General features: G+C 37.7%; 4 protein-coding genes across 4 annotated transcripts; 3 read left to right on the top strand and 1 right to left on the bottom strand.

Moving 5' to 3' along the window:
• Positions 1–38: 38 nt before the first annotated feature.
• Positions 39–1,975, bottom strand: DFA_11325 (uncharacterized protein; the record flags this gene model as incomplete). The annotated part of the gene is made up of 3 exons (XM_004350218.1): positions 39–310; positions 398–1,624; positions 1,699–1,975. The coding sequence occupies 3 exons, from the start codon at positions 1,973–1,975 to the stop codon at positions 39–41; spliced, it is 1,776 nt and encodes a 591-aa protein (XP_004350268.1).
• Positions 1,976–2,074: 99 nt separating this feature from the next.
• Positions 2,075–6,795, top strand: DFA_11324 (uncharacterized protein; the record flags this gene model as incomplete). The annotated part of the gene is made up of 5 exons (XM_004350217.1): positions 2,075–2,163; positions 2,233–2,370; positions 2,435–2,791; positions 2,859–3,861; positions 4,621–6,795. The coding sequence occupies 5 exons, from the start codon at positions 2,075–2,077 to the stop codon at positions 6,793–6,795; spliced, it is 3,762 nt and encodes a 1,253-aa protein (XP_004350267.1).
• Positions 6,796–7,467: 672 nt separating this feature from the next.
• Positions 7,468–10,493, top strand: DFA_11323 (unconventional myosin heavy chain; the record flags this gene model as incomplete). Its single annotated transcript, XM_004350216.1, has 8 exons — positions 7,468–8,343; positions 8,417–8,601; positions 8,703–8,877; positions 8,958–9,357; positions 9,427–9,830; positions 9,903–10,178; positions 10,270–10,380; positions 10,479–10,493. The coding sequence occupies 8 exons, from the start codon at positions 7,468–7,470 to the stop codon at positions 10,491–10,493; spliced, it is 2,442 nt and encodes an 813-aa protein (XP_004350266.1).
• Positions 10,494–10,742: 249 nt separating this feature from the next.
• On the top strand, positions 10,743–15,274 carry DFA_11322 (uncharacterized protein; the record flags this gene model as incomplete). The annotated part of the gene is made up of 5 exons (XM_004350215.1): positions 10,743–10,836; positions 11,084–12,644; positions 13,395–14,577; positions 14,667–14,887; positions 14,959–15,274. The coding sequence occupies 5 exons, from the start codon at positions 10,743–10,745 to the stop codon at positions 15,272–15,274; spliced, it is 3,375 nt and encodes a 1,124-aa protein (XP_004350265.1).
• Positions 15,275–16,244: the final 970 nt, after the last annotated feature.

Genomic DNA, 16,244 nt, shown 5'->3' with positions numbered 1-16,244 from the left:
AGTCAGTTAATAATATTGTTTGAAAAAGAAATGATAATTTATTCGTTTAAATGCCAAGTCATTCCTTTCCAATAATCCATTGGAGTAGTCTCCCAATGTGTTCCTTCATGACCAATATTTGTAAATGATTGATTGAGAGAGGATGGAATATTTTCACTAATCTTGCGACATGCTGGATTGTAAGAGATGGTTTTTAAACTTTTTGGTAGTGCCCAATGAGGAACCCGATGATCATATGTCTCTGAAAATTCCAAATATTCACAACTGTCTGGTATAAATCCTGGAACCACTACTTTATTAAATCCAACTCCTAAATAATTAAAAATAAATAATAAATAATAAATGTCACTATTATTATTAAATATTAATTTTTTTTTTATATAACTTTACAACATACCTAATCTAATATGGGTAACACCATTTGGAATATCATTGGCACTAAATTTAACATCAGCACCTATTAAATTGGTTGATTGATAATCAAAATATTTGGTTGAGGGTGGGATCATTGATATTAACTTGAGACTGCAATCACCATGGATACCAAGATACTTTATGCTGTTTGGAAGTATACTGGCATTTAATTCGCACATCATGCCAAATAAAAATAGAGAATGGACTTTGTTTGGGATGGCACCCTTTGGTGGAGTTTCATCGAGAGCCATCAAGGTGAGTGTGGTGACCGATGATGGAATACTGCCTGGTAAAAGAGAGTATTGTTCATCCAAGACGAGTTCAGTGACGGTAGATGGTATCATTCCCTTTGTGATGGGTGTCGACTCATCCCACTTTGCATACAACGATTTAACCGATGATGGGATGCATGTTGGATCATTATTGGTGAGGTTGATCGAAAGGTATTTGACACTTGAAGGGATGGCACCCACCTCGACCGAACAACTTTCAAGATCCAAGTGAACGATTGTGTTTGGCAAACTGCCAACCTTGATGGTCGGCACAAAACCCTCTGACCCGTCATTCTCCCCATCTTCAGACTCAATATCAGCGATAATGAGGCATGTGAGCTGCTTGAGTTTAAAGAGGTAGGGATGCACCAAGTCTGATGGGATGTGAAGTTCCTTTATATTGTGTGGTAAGAGATCGTTGATGTCTCCCGACTCTATCGTCACGTTGGTTGGAATATTGAGTACTTCCAATGTATCTGGAAACAGTTGTTTATGTATATCTTGTTGGTACGAATCTCCAAGATAGAGGTGAGTTGTAAATGGCGGTATTGATCCAACCTCGAGTTGATTCTGATAGTCTTCACCAAAATAGATCTTTGTAAAGTGATCTGGTATAAACCCAGCTGGTAATTCTTCATCGACATTATAATAGAGTTCTCTACAATGATGATTGATTAAACCATCTACATTCTCTTGAAAATAATCTCTATCTCTATCATTATCTATATAAACTCGATTGTATCGTCGAGGTAGTTGATTGATTTTTCTATTCTTTTTATAATATGCTATCGTATCAATAGAAGGTAATCTTGGGAATACAACAGTATCCTTCCATTTCATAGCATCTTTACAAGTCATTAACAAACTCATTACACTTTGATTATGATCTTCACGATGTAATATTGATATCATCGATACTCTAAATAATGTATCTTTAACTAAATACAAATTATAATAATAATCATCATTAATATAACTAACTTTTGTCTTTTAAGTAATAAATATAACTTACAATAATGATTTGTTGATGATATAGTTGTTGTAGTTGGAGATACATTTTCAATCTTCTTTCTCTTTCTTGTTGTACTATCTTGTTGATCATCATCATGTTTTTGATTACTACTTTTGATATTTAACAATACAGATTTCAATGAATCGATACATTCTAAATAATGATTGATCAGTGCACCACCATCATCAGATGATGTTATCTTTTGATTGCATATTCTACAAACACTACTATTATTATTATTATTATTTGATGTACAATCTTTAACTATAGATTCCATCATACAATGAAATAATAATTAAAATTGATGTCCGAGCTCATCGACTTTATCGACTGATTTGCAGAGGTCCAATAATTATCTTTTTTTTGTAAATTAGTTATGTCTTCATGGGACGATTATCTCAAGGGACTACGACAGACCCACAAACAATATCAAGATAAAGAAGAGGAAAAGAAACAAGAGATAAAGTATGTAACATTCTTGCAATTTTGTTTTACATAAAATACATACTAACATCTGATTTGAATTTTAAAAAGTAAAGTAACAACCTTTTCAAAACAAACTCAAGCCATTTCATCTATACATCAACATGATGAAGAGGATCAGATAGATTTAACTGATGATCTATTTAAAAAGACTTTTGCACAAGAGATTAGTTTAAGAGGTGCTCGTGAGTATGTCATTTACATTGTTATCTCTGTTAAAATTGTACTAATAATGTTGTTGTTTGAAGTATAGATTCATTGTTACAAGTTATCAAGGTATATGGAAATTGATACAAGAAACCAATGTAAAGGATCGACATTACTACGAGGTGATTGCAGAGGGTGAACCATGTCTATTGTACTTGGACATTGAGTATCAAAGACAATGTAATCCTCAATACGATGGCTCTGATAAAGGACCCGCCACAATGATATCGGTACTAGTTGATGCACTCGCAAAGGAAATCAAGACAGAGTATTCTATAGATACTGGCTATCACGACGTTGTTGATTTGGATTCAAGTACACCAACAAAGTTTTCAAGACATCTCATTTGGCATTTACCAAATACTTGTTTTAAGAATAATGAACATCTTGGATACTTTATAAAGTAACTAATCGAAAACAAATAGATAGATATAGAGATATAATATAAACTAATAACTTTATTTATTTAGTAACTTTATAAAGAAAAAAGAAAAGGAAATGGAAAAAATAGTATCATTACAAAATGATAGAGAAAGAGAAAGAGATAAAGAAATAGACAATGACAAGGATAATAATTGGGTTGTTGATGATGACTTTGAATTTGATTTTACTGAAGATTCAACAGAAACAACAGAAACAACAACCTTGACAGCTGCTACCACAACAACAACAACAACAAATAATCAAGAAGATGTAAATAAGAAAAGAAAATATCAAGATGAGGAAGTAGGAGGAGAAGAAGAGATAGAGATTGATGAAAAAACAACACCTTATCTATTTGTTAGAAATGATAAAGGTAAAATGGTATCGATTATAGATGGAGCAGTGTACACCAAGAATAGACATTTTAGAATGTTCCTTTCATCGAAATTTGGAAAGGATCAAGCACTCAAACTTCATCCATCTTGTATCTTTCCATTTACAACAAACAATTCATCATCCTCTTCATCCTCTTCATCCTCCTCTGATGAAATATTAGAAAATGAAATATTCACAAAAAGTTTGGTTTGTAATACAACCGACTTGATTCTAATACCTAGTCATAGAGAGTTAACTTTTCAATCACCTGTTAACAAGTACCCAAATACACTGCGATCCCAATCATTCCAACCACCACAATTAGTGAGTCATTCACCATTCCCAAAACTAGATCAATTTATAAGATCTTTTATTGGATCAAAGGGTGGCCCAAAAGGAACCATTCGTTCAATTAAAACATTTCATCCAACTGATCAAAATAATCAAAATAACACAAATAATAATCAAAATAACACAAATAATAATAATAATACAAATAATAATAATATAATCATTACATATAATATCAATGGTAATAGATGGTGTGATAATATTGGTCGCGAACACAAGAGTAATAACATTTACTATGAATGTTATGTTGGTAGCACTGGTGGTGGTGCAGTGATGTACCAAAAATGTTTGGATCATGAATGTAAAGGTTACCGATCACAATCTGTAAATATATCTAATTATCTATCTTGAATAATTCAAGATAGACACAACTTTTAATTAATAATAATATTTAATAATTCGTATTTGTTAAATCCAATCCAATCCAATCCCAAATTAATATGAGACGGTCAACAACAAGAGACAGGTGTGTGAAAGGTCTGTGGGAGTGTGTGTGTTTAAAAAAACCAAGAAAGAGATAATAAAAAAAAAAATATTAAATTAAAAATAATATACTCACGGGTATTCCCTGCTTCCTCTTGTTCCTTTGTTTTACATTATTTCTACCTCATTCTTAATACTTCACAAATCGAGTAATAGAAATAATAAATTACAACTGTAAGTAGATAGTTTTTAAAAGAACAACAACCAACTCATTCATTCAAGCACACATTCTATGACTGCTGTGTGACTGTGCACATTTCATTCTTGAGATTCAAAGGGACAAGCTTTGCAAACAAAAAAAAAATAATTTAATATTTATTTCTCAGACCCAAAAAAGTAGAAAAATAGGTTTAATTAATTCGCTCACGCTACTACTAGTACAAAGTTATTTTATTTTTATTTAGTTGTGATAGATAGATAGATAGCAAATACAAATACAAATATTATCTAATAACACTTGTACAACACATCAACAACAACTTACACTTTCAACTCAATACTTTTATATATATATATATTTGATTATAGATTTAGATATAAATAATAATATTAAAAGATAGATATATATAAATAATATATTATAGATTATAAATTATATAGAAAATGGCAGACGATATTGAAACCAAGATTTCAGCTTTAATAGATATCTTTACATTGTTTGATAGAGATACGGTGGGACAGGTATTAAAAGATAATAATAATAACTTTGAAAATGCAGCTGCTGCATTGTCAGAGATGGAAGCACCCAAGCCACAACCAACGTCTCTACCACCAAAACAACCAGCACCAGCACCCCTTTCACAGAGACCAGTATATCCACAACAACAACAACAACAGAGACCAACAGCACCATCGGCACAACCCAAACCAAGTCAACAACAAGTAGTTAAACAAGTGACAGATATGATGGGTGGAGCCAAGTTTGATGTCAACCAATCGACCATTTTTGATGTCTACCAAGCTACTGGTGGCAACGTCGACCAAACCGTACAAGCACTCAAGAATTTGAACGCACCTGACCCCGCACTCGAAGAACAAAAGCGTGCATTGGAACGTATGGAAAGAGAAAGAATGGAACGAGAAAAGATGCGTCAACGATTGGATCTGCTCAAGGAAAAGCAGGCTCGTGAACAAGAGAATTTGGAGCAAGTCATTAGATCGGCCGAATTGGAGCAGATTAAAAAAGCAGAGTTGGAGCAAGCCAAGAGAATCGAGATGGAACAAGCCAAGAGAGCCGCCGAGTTGGAACAAGCCAAGCGCGTAGAGATGGAGAACCAAGAGAAAGAGTTTTTGCGTTACGAGATTATGCGTCAAGAAAAGTTGGCACAAGAGAGACGCGCTGCCGAGGAACTCGACGCCGCCTTGGAGAAACAGGCTCGCGAACAAGCTGCCATTGAAAAGATGCATCAAGCTCGTGCCGAGAAACAGCGTATTGAAAAGGAAGCAGTTGCTAGATACGAGCAGGAGCGCGCAGCCAAGGAGCGTGAGGAAGCTGACAAGCAGACCAAGCTCATGATCGAGCGTGAGCGCAAGGCACTCGAGCAAGAGAGATTCGAGCGCGAGCGTGAGGTTGCCAAGCAACAAATGGCTGCCCAGGAACTCAAGAAGCAACTCGAGTTGGAACGCGAGAAATTGGGACAAGAATTGGCTGCCCAGGAACGCAAGATCAAGCTCGAGCAAGAACGCGCCAGCAAGGAACAAGAAGAAAAGTTGTTGCGCTCACACATGGAGCGTATGCAAATCCAGGCCGAGAAGATGGCTGCCCAAGAAGCACGTCTCAAAGCATTGGAGGAAGAGCAAGCATGCAAGGAACTCGCCTACCAACAGAAACTCGAGCAAATTGAACGTCTCAAGAATGAGGAAGCCGACCGCACACGCGCACTCGAGGAGGAACTCAAGATTCGCGAGCAACGCGAGACCGAGCTCAGCAACCTCGTGTCGAATCAGACCATTTCGGTGACACTCCGTGTTGAACAGTTGAATGAGATTATCGTGTCGTACGATCTCGCTGGTCAGGTGCATGCCAGTTGTTGGGTCGGTATCTTCCCCACACATCAACCAAAGCACGACCGTTACCTCACCTACAACACAATCATTGGTAATACTGGTTCTGTCAACTTCCCAGGTATTATTCCGGGACACTATGAAGCACGTCTCTTTACCAACCGTTACGACATGCTCGTCACGAGTTCGTCGGTCAAGATTGGTCCATCCGTGTCGTTGACTGCCCACGTACTCGGCGACGAGATTCACGTCACTTACAAGGTCGACCCTGCCTCTACACACTCTGCATCCGACTGGATCGGCCTCTACACCAAGTCGGCCCGTAACAAAAAGTATGTTGCTATGGTCTATGCCTCGGCATCGGGTACTGCCGTATTCAAGAGCCCACGCACACCCGGACAATACCAAGTGCGTTATTTTGTCAGCCCCACCAAATACAACGAGCAAGCTATCGCCACCTTTGAGATTGTCGATATGGACAAGATCGAGGTGTTGACACCCATCGTCTGCAAGGGCGACGAAATCAAGATTGAGTATTCCGTCAACACGGTCGTCCCATCGACCAGTGACTGGATTGGCCTCTTTGCCCTCGCCGATGAAAACAACAAAAACTATCTCTACTCGACCTACACCAACTCGACCACCGGTAATGGTATCATTACATTTACTGCCCCCGACAAGCCCGGCAACTATGAAGTTCGTTTCTTCTCTGCCTCTGTCGGTCGTTACACCACTTTCAAGACTTCCAACAAATTTGTAATTACTCCTTAAATCAAAAACTCAACCCTGTTTTTTTATCAATCAAACCCAACTTTTGTTTATATGTATACTTAATAATCCCCCCATAACCAATCATAATTATATTCTTTTTCAAATAAATTCTAGAGCGGAATTATTTATTTATCTCTTTTTTTTTAAAAATGATCTCTTTTCTTGAGTATAAACTAAAACTATCATACTATAATATAAATAGGGACGGTCCCTATTCAAAGACTTTTGTCGAGTTTGTTTGATCAAACTGTTATCGTTCGTTGTAATCGCGCGAAAAAAAAAACCCAACCTTGAGGATTTGACCAGACCAATCTCTTTGTGTGATGGTTTTTTTTTTTTGTGAAATTTTTTAATAATAGCTCTGCAGACCTCAGCTTTCAACCATCACATACATTATACACCTCACCAAACAACAAGAATATACTCTTTATTCATTGAGATAGAAGCAACAACAACAACCGATTCGATATAATATCGATCAATCGAATAAGAGTAATATATATTTATAATATCATATAATATATTTATAGTTAGTGCACTAGTTCATTCTCAGTCTCTCCTCTTTTTAAAAAGTTATATATTTATATATAGTAGTACATCAAGACAGAAGCTTCTTGTTGCACAGTAATCCTACTACTCCTCTGAGTAACACTCTTTCGGGAGAGAAAGAGAATGTATCATCCTAGTAAACCGATTAATGTAGGAGGAGGAGGTGGAGGAGACAATGATCAACAACAGCAACAACAACAACAGCATCATCAATCAGCTCCACCAATATCAACTTCAATATTTGGTTTGTTGGCTAGATCACTCTCCTCTCCTCCATCAAATAATAATAATAATAATAATAATAATAATAACAATAGTAATAACAATAGTAATAACAATTATAATAATAATAATGAAATATCATCACCTCCATTATCATCAACTTCATCTTCCTCAAATTCATCATCGACAGTACTTTTAAAGATAAGGGCACCGACTTCGCCTTCATCAGTATCACCAAGTATATCAACCACGACCACGACAACATCATACTCGACTGCCGCTTCTTCTCTTACCCCATCCTCATCATCATCATCGTCATCGTCTTACATCCCTTTTCTGCCATCCAACACGTCTATATCAACTACATCGACCAGTAACAACAATAGTGGTGGTGGTAGTGGTAGTAGTGGTGGTGGAAGCACCATTATCATGAACGACAAGACCAAAAAAAAGAAGAAGGACAAAAAGACTGGAGGGTTGATTCCACACAGCCCAAGTATTACCAATCTTAAAGATATCATTACTGGAGGAGGGAATAATAATAATAATAATAATAATAGTAATAATACGAGTAATAATAGTAATAATAACTTTAATAATAATAATACGAATAATACTACAAACAATAACAATAGTAAAGAGAAAAAGAGACTTGAAACATTATCAATGTTGGAAAGAAATAAGGTTGGACAAGATGATCTATCTGAAATGAAAGAAACCGATGAAGATAGTTTGGTTAATAATTTACAAATTAGATTTAAAAAGAATATTATTTATGTATGTATCTTGGATACCAATCTCAAAGAAAATATGTTCATACTTATGATTCCCCTTTACTTTTTTTTTTTAGACCAATATTGGACCTATTTTAGTATCAATTAATCCTTATCAAAAACTTGGTATTTATACAACTGAAATACTCAATATCTATAAACAGAGAAATGGTATTAGATTACCACCCCATCTATTCTCTGTTGCTGAAAACTCTTATCTAGATATGATTGATTTTCATAGAAATCAAGTTATTTGTATTTGGTAAGATACATTATTTTATAGTTGATAGTATAGTACTACTATCTCCCTCATATGAATGAATTACTAATTAATATTGATATTGTTATTGATTATATTTATAGTGGTGAAAGTGGTAGTGGTAAATCAGAGAATAACAAATTGATTATTCAATGTTTATTGGGAACTACTCCAAGTCATAAACGTACAAATATTGAAAATCTAATTTTAGAATCTGGTCCAATCTTGGAATCTTTTGGACATTGTATAACTGCTTCAAATTTTAATTCTTCAAGATTTGTATGTTCATAGAGAGAGAGACTTAACATTAGTTTATATATATACATTAGATATTAATAATATTATTTTTTTTACTTTAGGGAAAATATATTGAAATTTATTATAGTTCATATGGTGATATAAAAGGAGCAAGAATTTATAATTATTTTTTAGATGAATCAAGAGTAACCTATCATAACAAATGGGAAAGAAACTTTCATATATTTTATCAATTTTTAATGGGAACTACGGAAGAGGAAAAGCAGCTCTATGGCCTAAGTGATATCAACACCTATCACTATCTCTGCCAAGGTGGACTATTTGCAGTGGATGAAATCGACGATCAAAAGAATTTTGAAAGACTCAGAATGGCATTTAGTTTCTTTGATTTTACATCTTATCACACCGACCTCATCTTTAGAACATTGGCATTTATCATTAATCTTGGAAACCTTAATTTTACTCAAACCAAAACAAAAGCTGATATTAAAGATAGACAATGTATGTAGAGAAAGAAAGTCAAAACACTCTATACTTTATCCATCTTTACTTATTTAAATTTATCTTTAGATTTAGAAACTATTGCAAATTCAATTTCATATGATCAATCAAAATTGGAATTAATCTTTATACCTGATAAGAATACAACTATGCAGGAAGCTATTGAAAATCGTGATTCTCTTGCCAAATCATTGTATACTAATCTATTTCAATGGATTGTCGATATACTCAACCTCAAGTTGTCACCTGAAAGTCACGACCATATCATTGGCCTCTTGGATCTATTTGGACAAGAGAATACCCAACTCAACGGCTACGAACAATTCTCTATCAACTTTTTGGAAGAACAACTCCAACAAATCTATATTCAAAATATTTTGAAAAACGAACAAGATGAATATAGAAAGGAAAGAATTAATTGGAATACTATAAATTATAAAGATAATGCTGAATCTTTAGGTTTATTAGAAAAGGTAAAAAAAAATATAGAAAAAGATTTAAAAAAAAAGAATTATTTTATTAATTTGATTTATTTATTTATTTAGATTGTAAATTTATTAGATCAAGAATCAAAAAATGAAAAATCAAATGATGGTGTATTCCTTGAGAAATTAAATTTATTCCTTGGTAAACATCATTTGTATTATATGAAACAAAAGAAATTTGGTGTTGAACACTTTTTTGGAACCATGTTTTATGATACAAAAGGATTTATTCAAAAGAATCGTGATGAAATCTATCAGAAATCATCAAATCTCTACAAAGGTTCAATCATCAAATCATTTTCTGATAATACCAATACTGCTATCAAAACTTCAAGAGTAAATATATTTAATATATATATATTAAATCAAATCAAATCATATAATATAATATTAATATTTGTTTTTTTTTTTTATTTATTTATTTTAGAGATCACCATTATCAATTATTAAATCATTACCACCAAATGCAAACTTTCATTTTATTAAATGTTTAAGACCAAATTCCAAAAAGATGCCAAATCAATTTGATTCAAAGATTGTAAATGAACAAATTAAAACGGCACTGCTTGTGGAAAGTACGAGGATCCAAAAACTTGGTTTTACAACATCCTATCCCAAAACTATATTCTATGAAAGATTCCCATTCTTTAAACAGGATCCGTCCAAGGGACTGTTGGACAAGATGAAAGAGAATGGCATTCAATTTGATACGTTGGTCTTTCCCATTTTGCATCCGGGAGGATTAAAGTTTTACTTTCGATATGCTCTTGGACAATTGCTCGAGGTTGAGCGACAGAAACGTCGCTATCGCAGCTCGATCGTCATCCAAAAGACCTGGAGAATGTACCGCCAGCGCAAGATATATTTGGCCAAGAAGCAGGCGATTGTCGTCTTTCAAAAATGCGCGCGACGATGGCTGGTACAACGTCGCTACCTGTCGATCCGCCAGGCCATCATCATTCTCGAGTCGTTTGCGCGTATGATTATCCAGCGTGTACGATATCTGCGTTTAAAGCGAGCGGCTGTCGCGCTGCAGTCTAGTATGCGTGGGTTGCTGGCCATCGACTATGTCGGCCAGCTGCAAGTGTACAATAGCCAGCTGGCGCTAGTCGCAGCCGACACCCCCACCACCATCCTCACCCCTACACCACCCGTGATGCCGCCATCGCTCATTGTAAATAATTCACCCTGTTCTACTCCTCCCACATCTCCCACCATGTTTTACATGCACCAAAACAAAGATCATAGAGATGGAGGAGCCATTCTTCACGACCATCATCATCACCATCACCATCATAACCATCACCATCACCATCAAAGTACCGCTACTTCATTACAGGTTGGTGGTGGTGGTGGTTCCCAACAACATACTACTACTAGTCACCACCAATCAAAGAGAAAGGAAGTAAGATTCTTTTCTGATTTTAGGGCCGATGGTAAAGAACCTACTACGCCAACCTCTACTACGCCCACTAAACCCTTTGTTCGTCCATCGTCGTCGCGCGGAGTTCCACCCTTGATGATCGGCACGCGAAAGGAGCAACATCCCTCACCCAGTCTCACCCCCATCTCCTCACCGAGTTCCACCACCCCTTCCGACTCGTCACCTCCCTACTCTCCACCAGTCTCTCCTAAAAAAGACACTCAACAACAACAACAACAACATCCTTCACCTGTATTTAATTCCACTGTAGAGTCGTCATCCTCTTCATCATCATCGACTTCTAAACAGAAATCCAAACCTCCTCCACTTAATATTTTTGATCACCATGGTGGCTCTCGTCCATCTTCATCAAAAAACCCTTCTGGGTTGTCGGTCAATGTCAATTCAAACGATCATGCCAAACAACAACCGATTGTTATCAAATCAAGTACTGGTACATCGCCAAGAGAGCAACAACAGATATCTTCATCGTCACCATCTATATCAATCTCCTCCTCCTCTTCACCGGGTCCAAGTGGAACAGCCCCTCAGCAACAACAGGGACGCAGTCGAACATACTCACTCAATTTAAATAGTCGTGCGATTAGTGCAAACAACTTTAGCAATAGTACTGCCGTGGCATTGGGGAACAAGCTCAGCGAACCAGTGTCGCCGGGTAAAGGACAACCGATCGTCAACCCAGTATCGCCACGTCTGTCATCCGTGTCACCACGTGCCAAGTTCCCAGCATTTGTTTATTTCCCATCGACGTCGCCTAGTGTCAAGACACCGTCGTCGCTGTCGCGTACCTATTCGTCACTTGGCGGTGCACCTAAAAAGACCGAGCCGATCCCCCCACCCCAGCTGCCCATCTACAAGGCCACGACGTCAATGCCGCTGATCAACGCACATTTTGCCAACGTTCTATCTCCGCGTCGTCGTAGCAAGTCGATCATTGTCAAGGAATCAGATGCCGAAGAGTTTCTCTTTATCGACTATGCCAAGCAAAACTTTGAGCAGCGCAGCAAAAAGTCGCTGATCCGCAAGCGTAATGTCACCTATGACATGCTTGTATCGTTTGCCAAGAAGTTGTCGTCCCCCTTGCACAAGTTCAACGACGCCAACCTTGAGAAGCTGTCGCTCGAGATATTCAACCACATCCTCATGTACATGGGCGACCAAGAGCGCAAAAAGTCCCTGGCATCAACCGCCATCTACATTGTCAAGACGGCACTCGAGCACATCGACCTGCGCGACGAGGTCTACTGCCAGCTGGTCAAGCAGATCACACGCCACCCCAAGCGCGAGAACAAGATCCGCGGCTGGGAGCTGCTGTCGATTTGCTGCGGGTCGTTCCCGCCCAACCAGCGTCTGCTCAAGTATATTAGCAGCTTCTTGCTGCATCGATCGGACCCCGATGACGATGGCTTTGCCCAAATCTCGTTCAACCGGCTCGAAAACATATCGCGACTAGGTCCACGGTCGTATCCGCCAATCGAGAGCGAGATTGAGGCTGTGCGCACCAAAGTGATGCTGCGTGTGCTCTTCCAGTTCCCCGACGATGTCGGAGAGCATGTCGAGGTGGACTCGACGACGACGGCTGGCGAGGTGACCGAGCGACTCACCAAGATGGCCGGGCTGCGCACCAACGTGCACGTGGCATCCGTCTATGAGATCTTTAAAAACAAGGAGCGCTCGCTGCGAAAGAACGAGTTTATCATGGACGTTGTCTCCAAGTGGGAGTACTACTACCAGTCGGTCAACCTCTACAACTTGTCGCACGGCACACCCAACAGCGAGGTCATCTCATTGGAGCCGTTCCAGTTTTGCTTCAAGATCCAACTCTACCTCAAACCGTCCAAACCGATCACGAGCAACTTTGACCAGCACATCCTGTACCATCAGCTCATCAAGAGTATCTCCAAGAGCTATCTGCCAATCAGTCAAGACAACCTTGCCAAGTTGGCTGCACTGCGTCTGCAAACAGACGTGCTCTGCAACTCCAATCCCAACTCGCACTCGGATGTCTGGCAACGATACATCCCCGAGAAGCTGCTCTTGGTGCACTCGATGGGTGAATGGAGTGACATTGTCAAGGCCAAGTACATAGAGTATCAAAACTACTTTAGACACCTTTCTTTGGATGATTTACGCGGCATTATTGTCAACTTTATAATGTCGCTTCCCTTTTATGGCAGTGCCATCTTTTTGGATTGTACGCAAGATCAATGGAGTGAGGTTGAAATCGCAGGAGGTGCATTTGATGGCTTCCACGTCGTCATTGACATCAATGGTGTACATATCATTTCCAAACAAGCCATCGATTATAAAAAGATTGATGAGTATTTATTAGATGACGATTCAAATATTCCAAAAACTCCTAGAGGTGATGGAGAAAACAATAATAATAATAACAATAATAACGGAACCAATAATAATAATAATAATAATAATAATAATAGTAGTGGGGGTATATCAACAAATGTAAATAATAATAATAATAATAACAATAATAGTAATACTAATTCTTCTGATAATAATAATAATAATAATAACAATAATAATACTGGTGGAGGTAATAATAATAATACTGATAATGCGAATGGATTGGTAACTGTGAATCCAGATGGTTCAATGGTTGACAATTCGATTATTGATAATAATAATGCAGTGATCGGTTTGACTAGATTACTGATTGGTCAAAAACCAAGAAAGAATTTCAAGGTCATTGAAACGTATAAATACTCTCAAATTGCATCATGTGATATTGAACAAGATGGCAAGACACTCAGTGTGAGAATTGGCGGTGACGAAGAAGATCTCGTTCTTCAGTCCCCACAATGCTCGGAAATGGCAGTCCTCATCAACGGATACATCACCCATCTGTCTGCTGACAGCAAGTGTGCTATTGCCATTAGAGACTATTCCATCCCATCAGAACCATTCTCTTTCAAAAAAGGTAATCTACTTACGATTACTGAACGTGGTGATCTTGGTTGGTGTTCTGGTACTGTCAAGCAAGAAGATGGAGGTACTGGAGTAGTCGGTAATTTCCCACTTGAATACGTCAGAATTTTGATTGGACAACCAACCGCCAGTGCCTCGTCTGAAACCCCCGTTGTTTCAAGATCGTCTCAAAAAAAGACTAGTCGGTCTGCCAAACACTTTGATAACCAAGCCAACTCTTCAATCTTTAATATCAAACAAGTTGAAAATACCAAGCATCCTCTTATGCCCTACGCCATCAATCGTTATCGTTCCATTACTGCTGTTAAATTGGGTGATATCTTAAAACATACTCCTAATTGTTCTGTATGTCAAAAGAAAAAAGAAAAAAGAATAAGAAGAAAGAAATTTCTTTTGATTGTTTAATTAATTTATTTATTTTTATTTTTAATTAGGATACCAATTTATTTATTTCAGATTTACCATTAGAGATACAAAAAGATATTGGTGATTTATTTATTGAAATTATGAAATATATGGGTGATATACCTCTACCTCCAAAGGAACGTAAAAGTAGATTACTTCAAAATATTATTCAACGATGTATAAATAAGCCAAGACTACGTGACGATATTTATTTTTTTATTTGTAGACAATTAACCTTGAATCCAAATAGGTAAGAAAGAAAGCTAATTAATAATAATAATATTATGGACAATTATAAACTAATTGATTTATTTTTTTTAGTGAGGGTACTAGAAAAGGAATTTTATTATTTAGTTTATGTGCAGGATGTTTCCCAGCAACTGCCGAGTTTTTCCCATATATTAGACAATTTTTAGCGGCATTGGAGAATAAATACACCAAACAGTGTATTGTTAAATTGCAAGCGACATCACTCAAAGGACCGAGATTGTATGGTCCATCAAAAAAAAGAGACACATGCAGCCAAGGAAAACAGAAGCATGGTGATCAAGATCCATTTGGCCAACGGTCCACCACGACAAATCGAGATTGGTCCCTCGACGACGGCACACGAAGCACTCAAGATGATCTTGACTGAACGTCTCGATGTCACCTATTGGAAGGAGTTTGCCATCTACAAGGAGTGGAATGGCAAGGAGCAGTTTATCAAGGATCACGAGAAGCTGGCCGACGTCATCAAGCTCTTTGAAGACATGGAGAAAAAGTCGAAAAAGACAGACGAGACGCCTATCGTCGGTCGATTGGTTCTCTTGCGCAAGTTGTGGATCCCCCACACATCCTATTCGATGAGCAACTCGATGCTCGAGCTCATGTTTTACCAGTGCGTACACGACGTGTTGGCCGGCAAGACACCGGGTATGACCAGCGAGAGAGCGCTCAAGTTGGCAGCCTACCAACTACAAGCACAAGAGGGAGACTACAACCCAGAGTGTCCACTCATCTCTGAAGAGACAGTCGCCCTTTGCATACCTGCCACACTCATCAACCAAAAGTCGCTCTCTGATTGGGCACACGATATCAACAAGACCCACTCTCAATTGGTCCCTCTCAACATTGCCCCACAACTCGCCCTCACCTCGTACCTCGAGGATTTCTCCACACTGCCATACAGCGGTACAACTTGGTTTAGTGTCTACCTCAAACGAAACCAAGGGCCCATCTCTTGGATTGGTATCAATCAGACGATGATTGTGCAGTTTGACGAAAAGATGGAAAAGGATCTAGACCAATGGGCCATTGAAGAGGTGTCTGGCTTTACCTATCGCGAAGACTCGTTTAGTTTTCTCATTGGTGATCTGATCAATCCAACACGTAAGCTCTTCTACACCGACCAAGGTGACGAAATCAATGAAATCTTTGAAGTGTTCAAATCATTGCCCAAGATTGATCTCGCCGAACTTGAAAGAATCATGGAACGAAAGAATGAAAGAAAGAGAGAAAAGGAGAAAAAGAGAGCTTCAAAATTAGAAAAGAAAGGTGATTAAAAACAACAATTTTTTTTAGTACTACAAATAATATAAAACAATAAATTTAGAATATAAATTTTA

The sequence above is a fragment of the Cavenderia fasciculata genome, assembly GCF_000203815.1.
Source record: "Cavenderia fasciculata unplaced genomic scaffold Scf_EUAJFUG02HR96I-5, whole genome shotgun sequence".
Lineage (NCBI taxonomy): Eukaryota > Evosea > Eumycetozoa > Acytosteliales > Cavenderiaceae > Cavenderia > Cavenderia fasciculata.
Note: the sequence above shows the minus strand (reverse complement) of the source record. Positions and strands in the feature narration are given on the sequence as shown.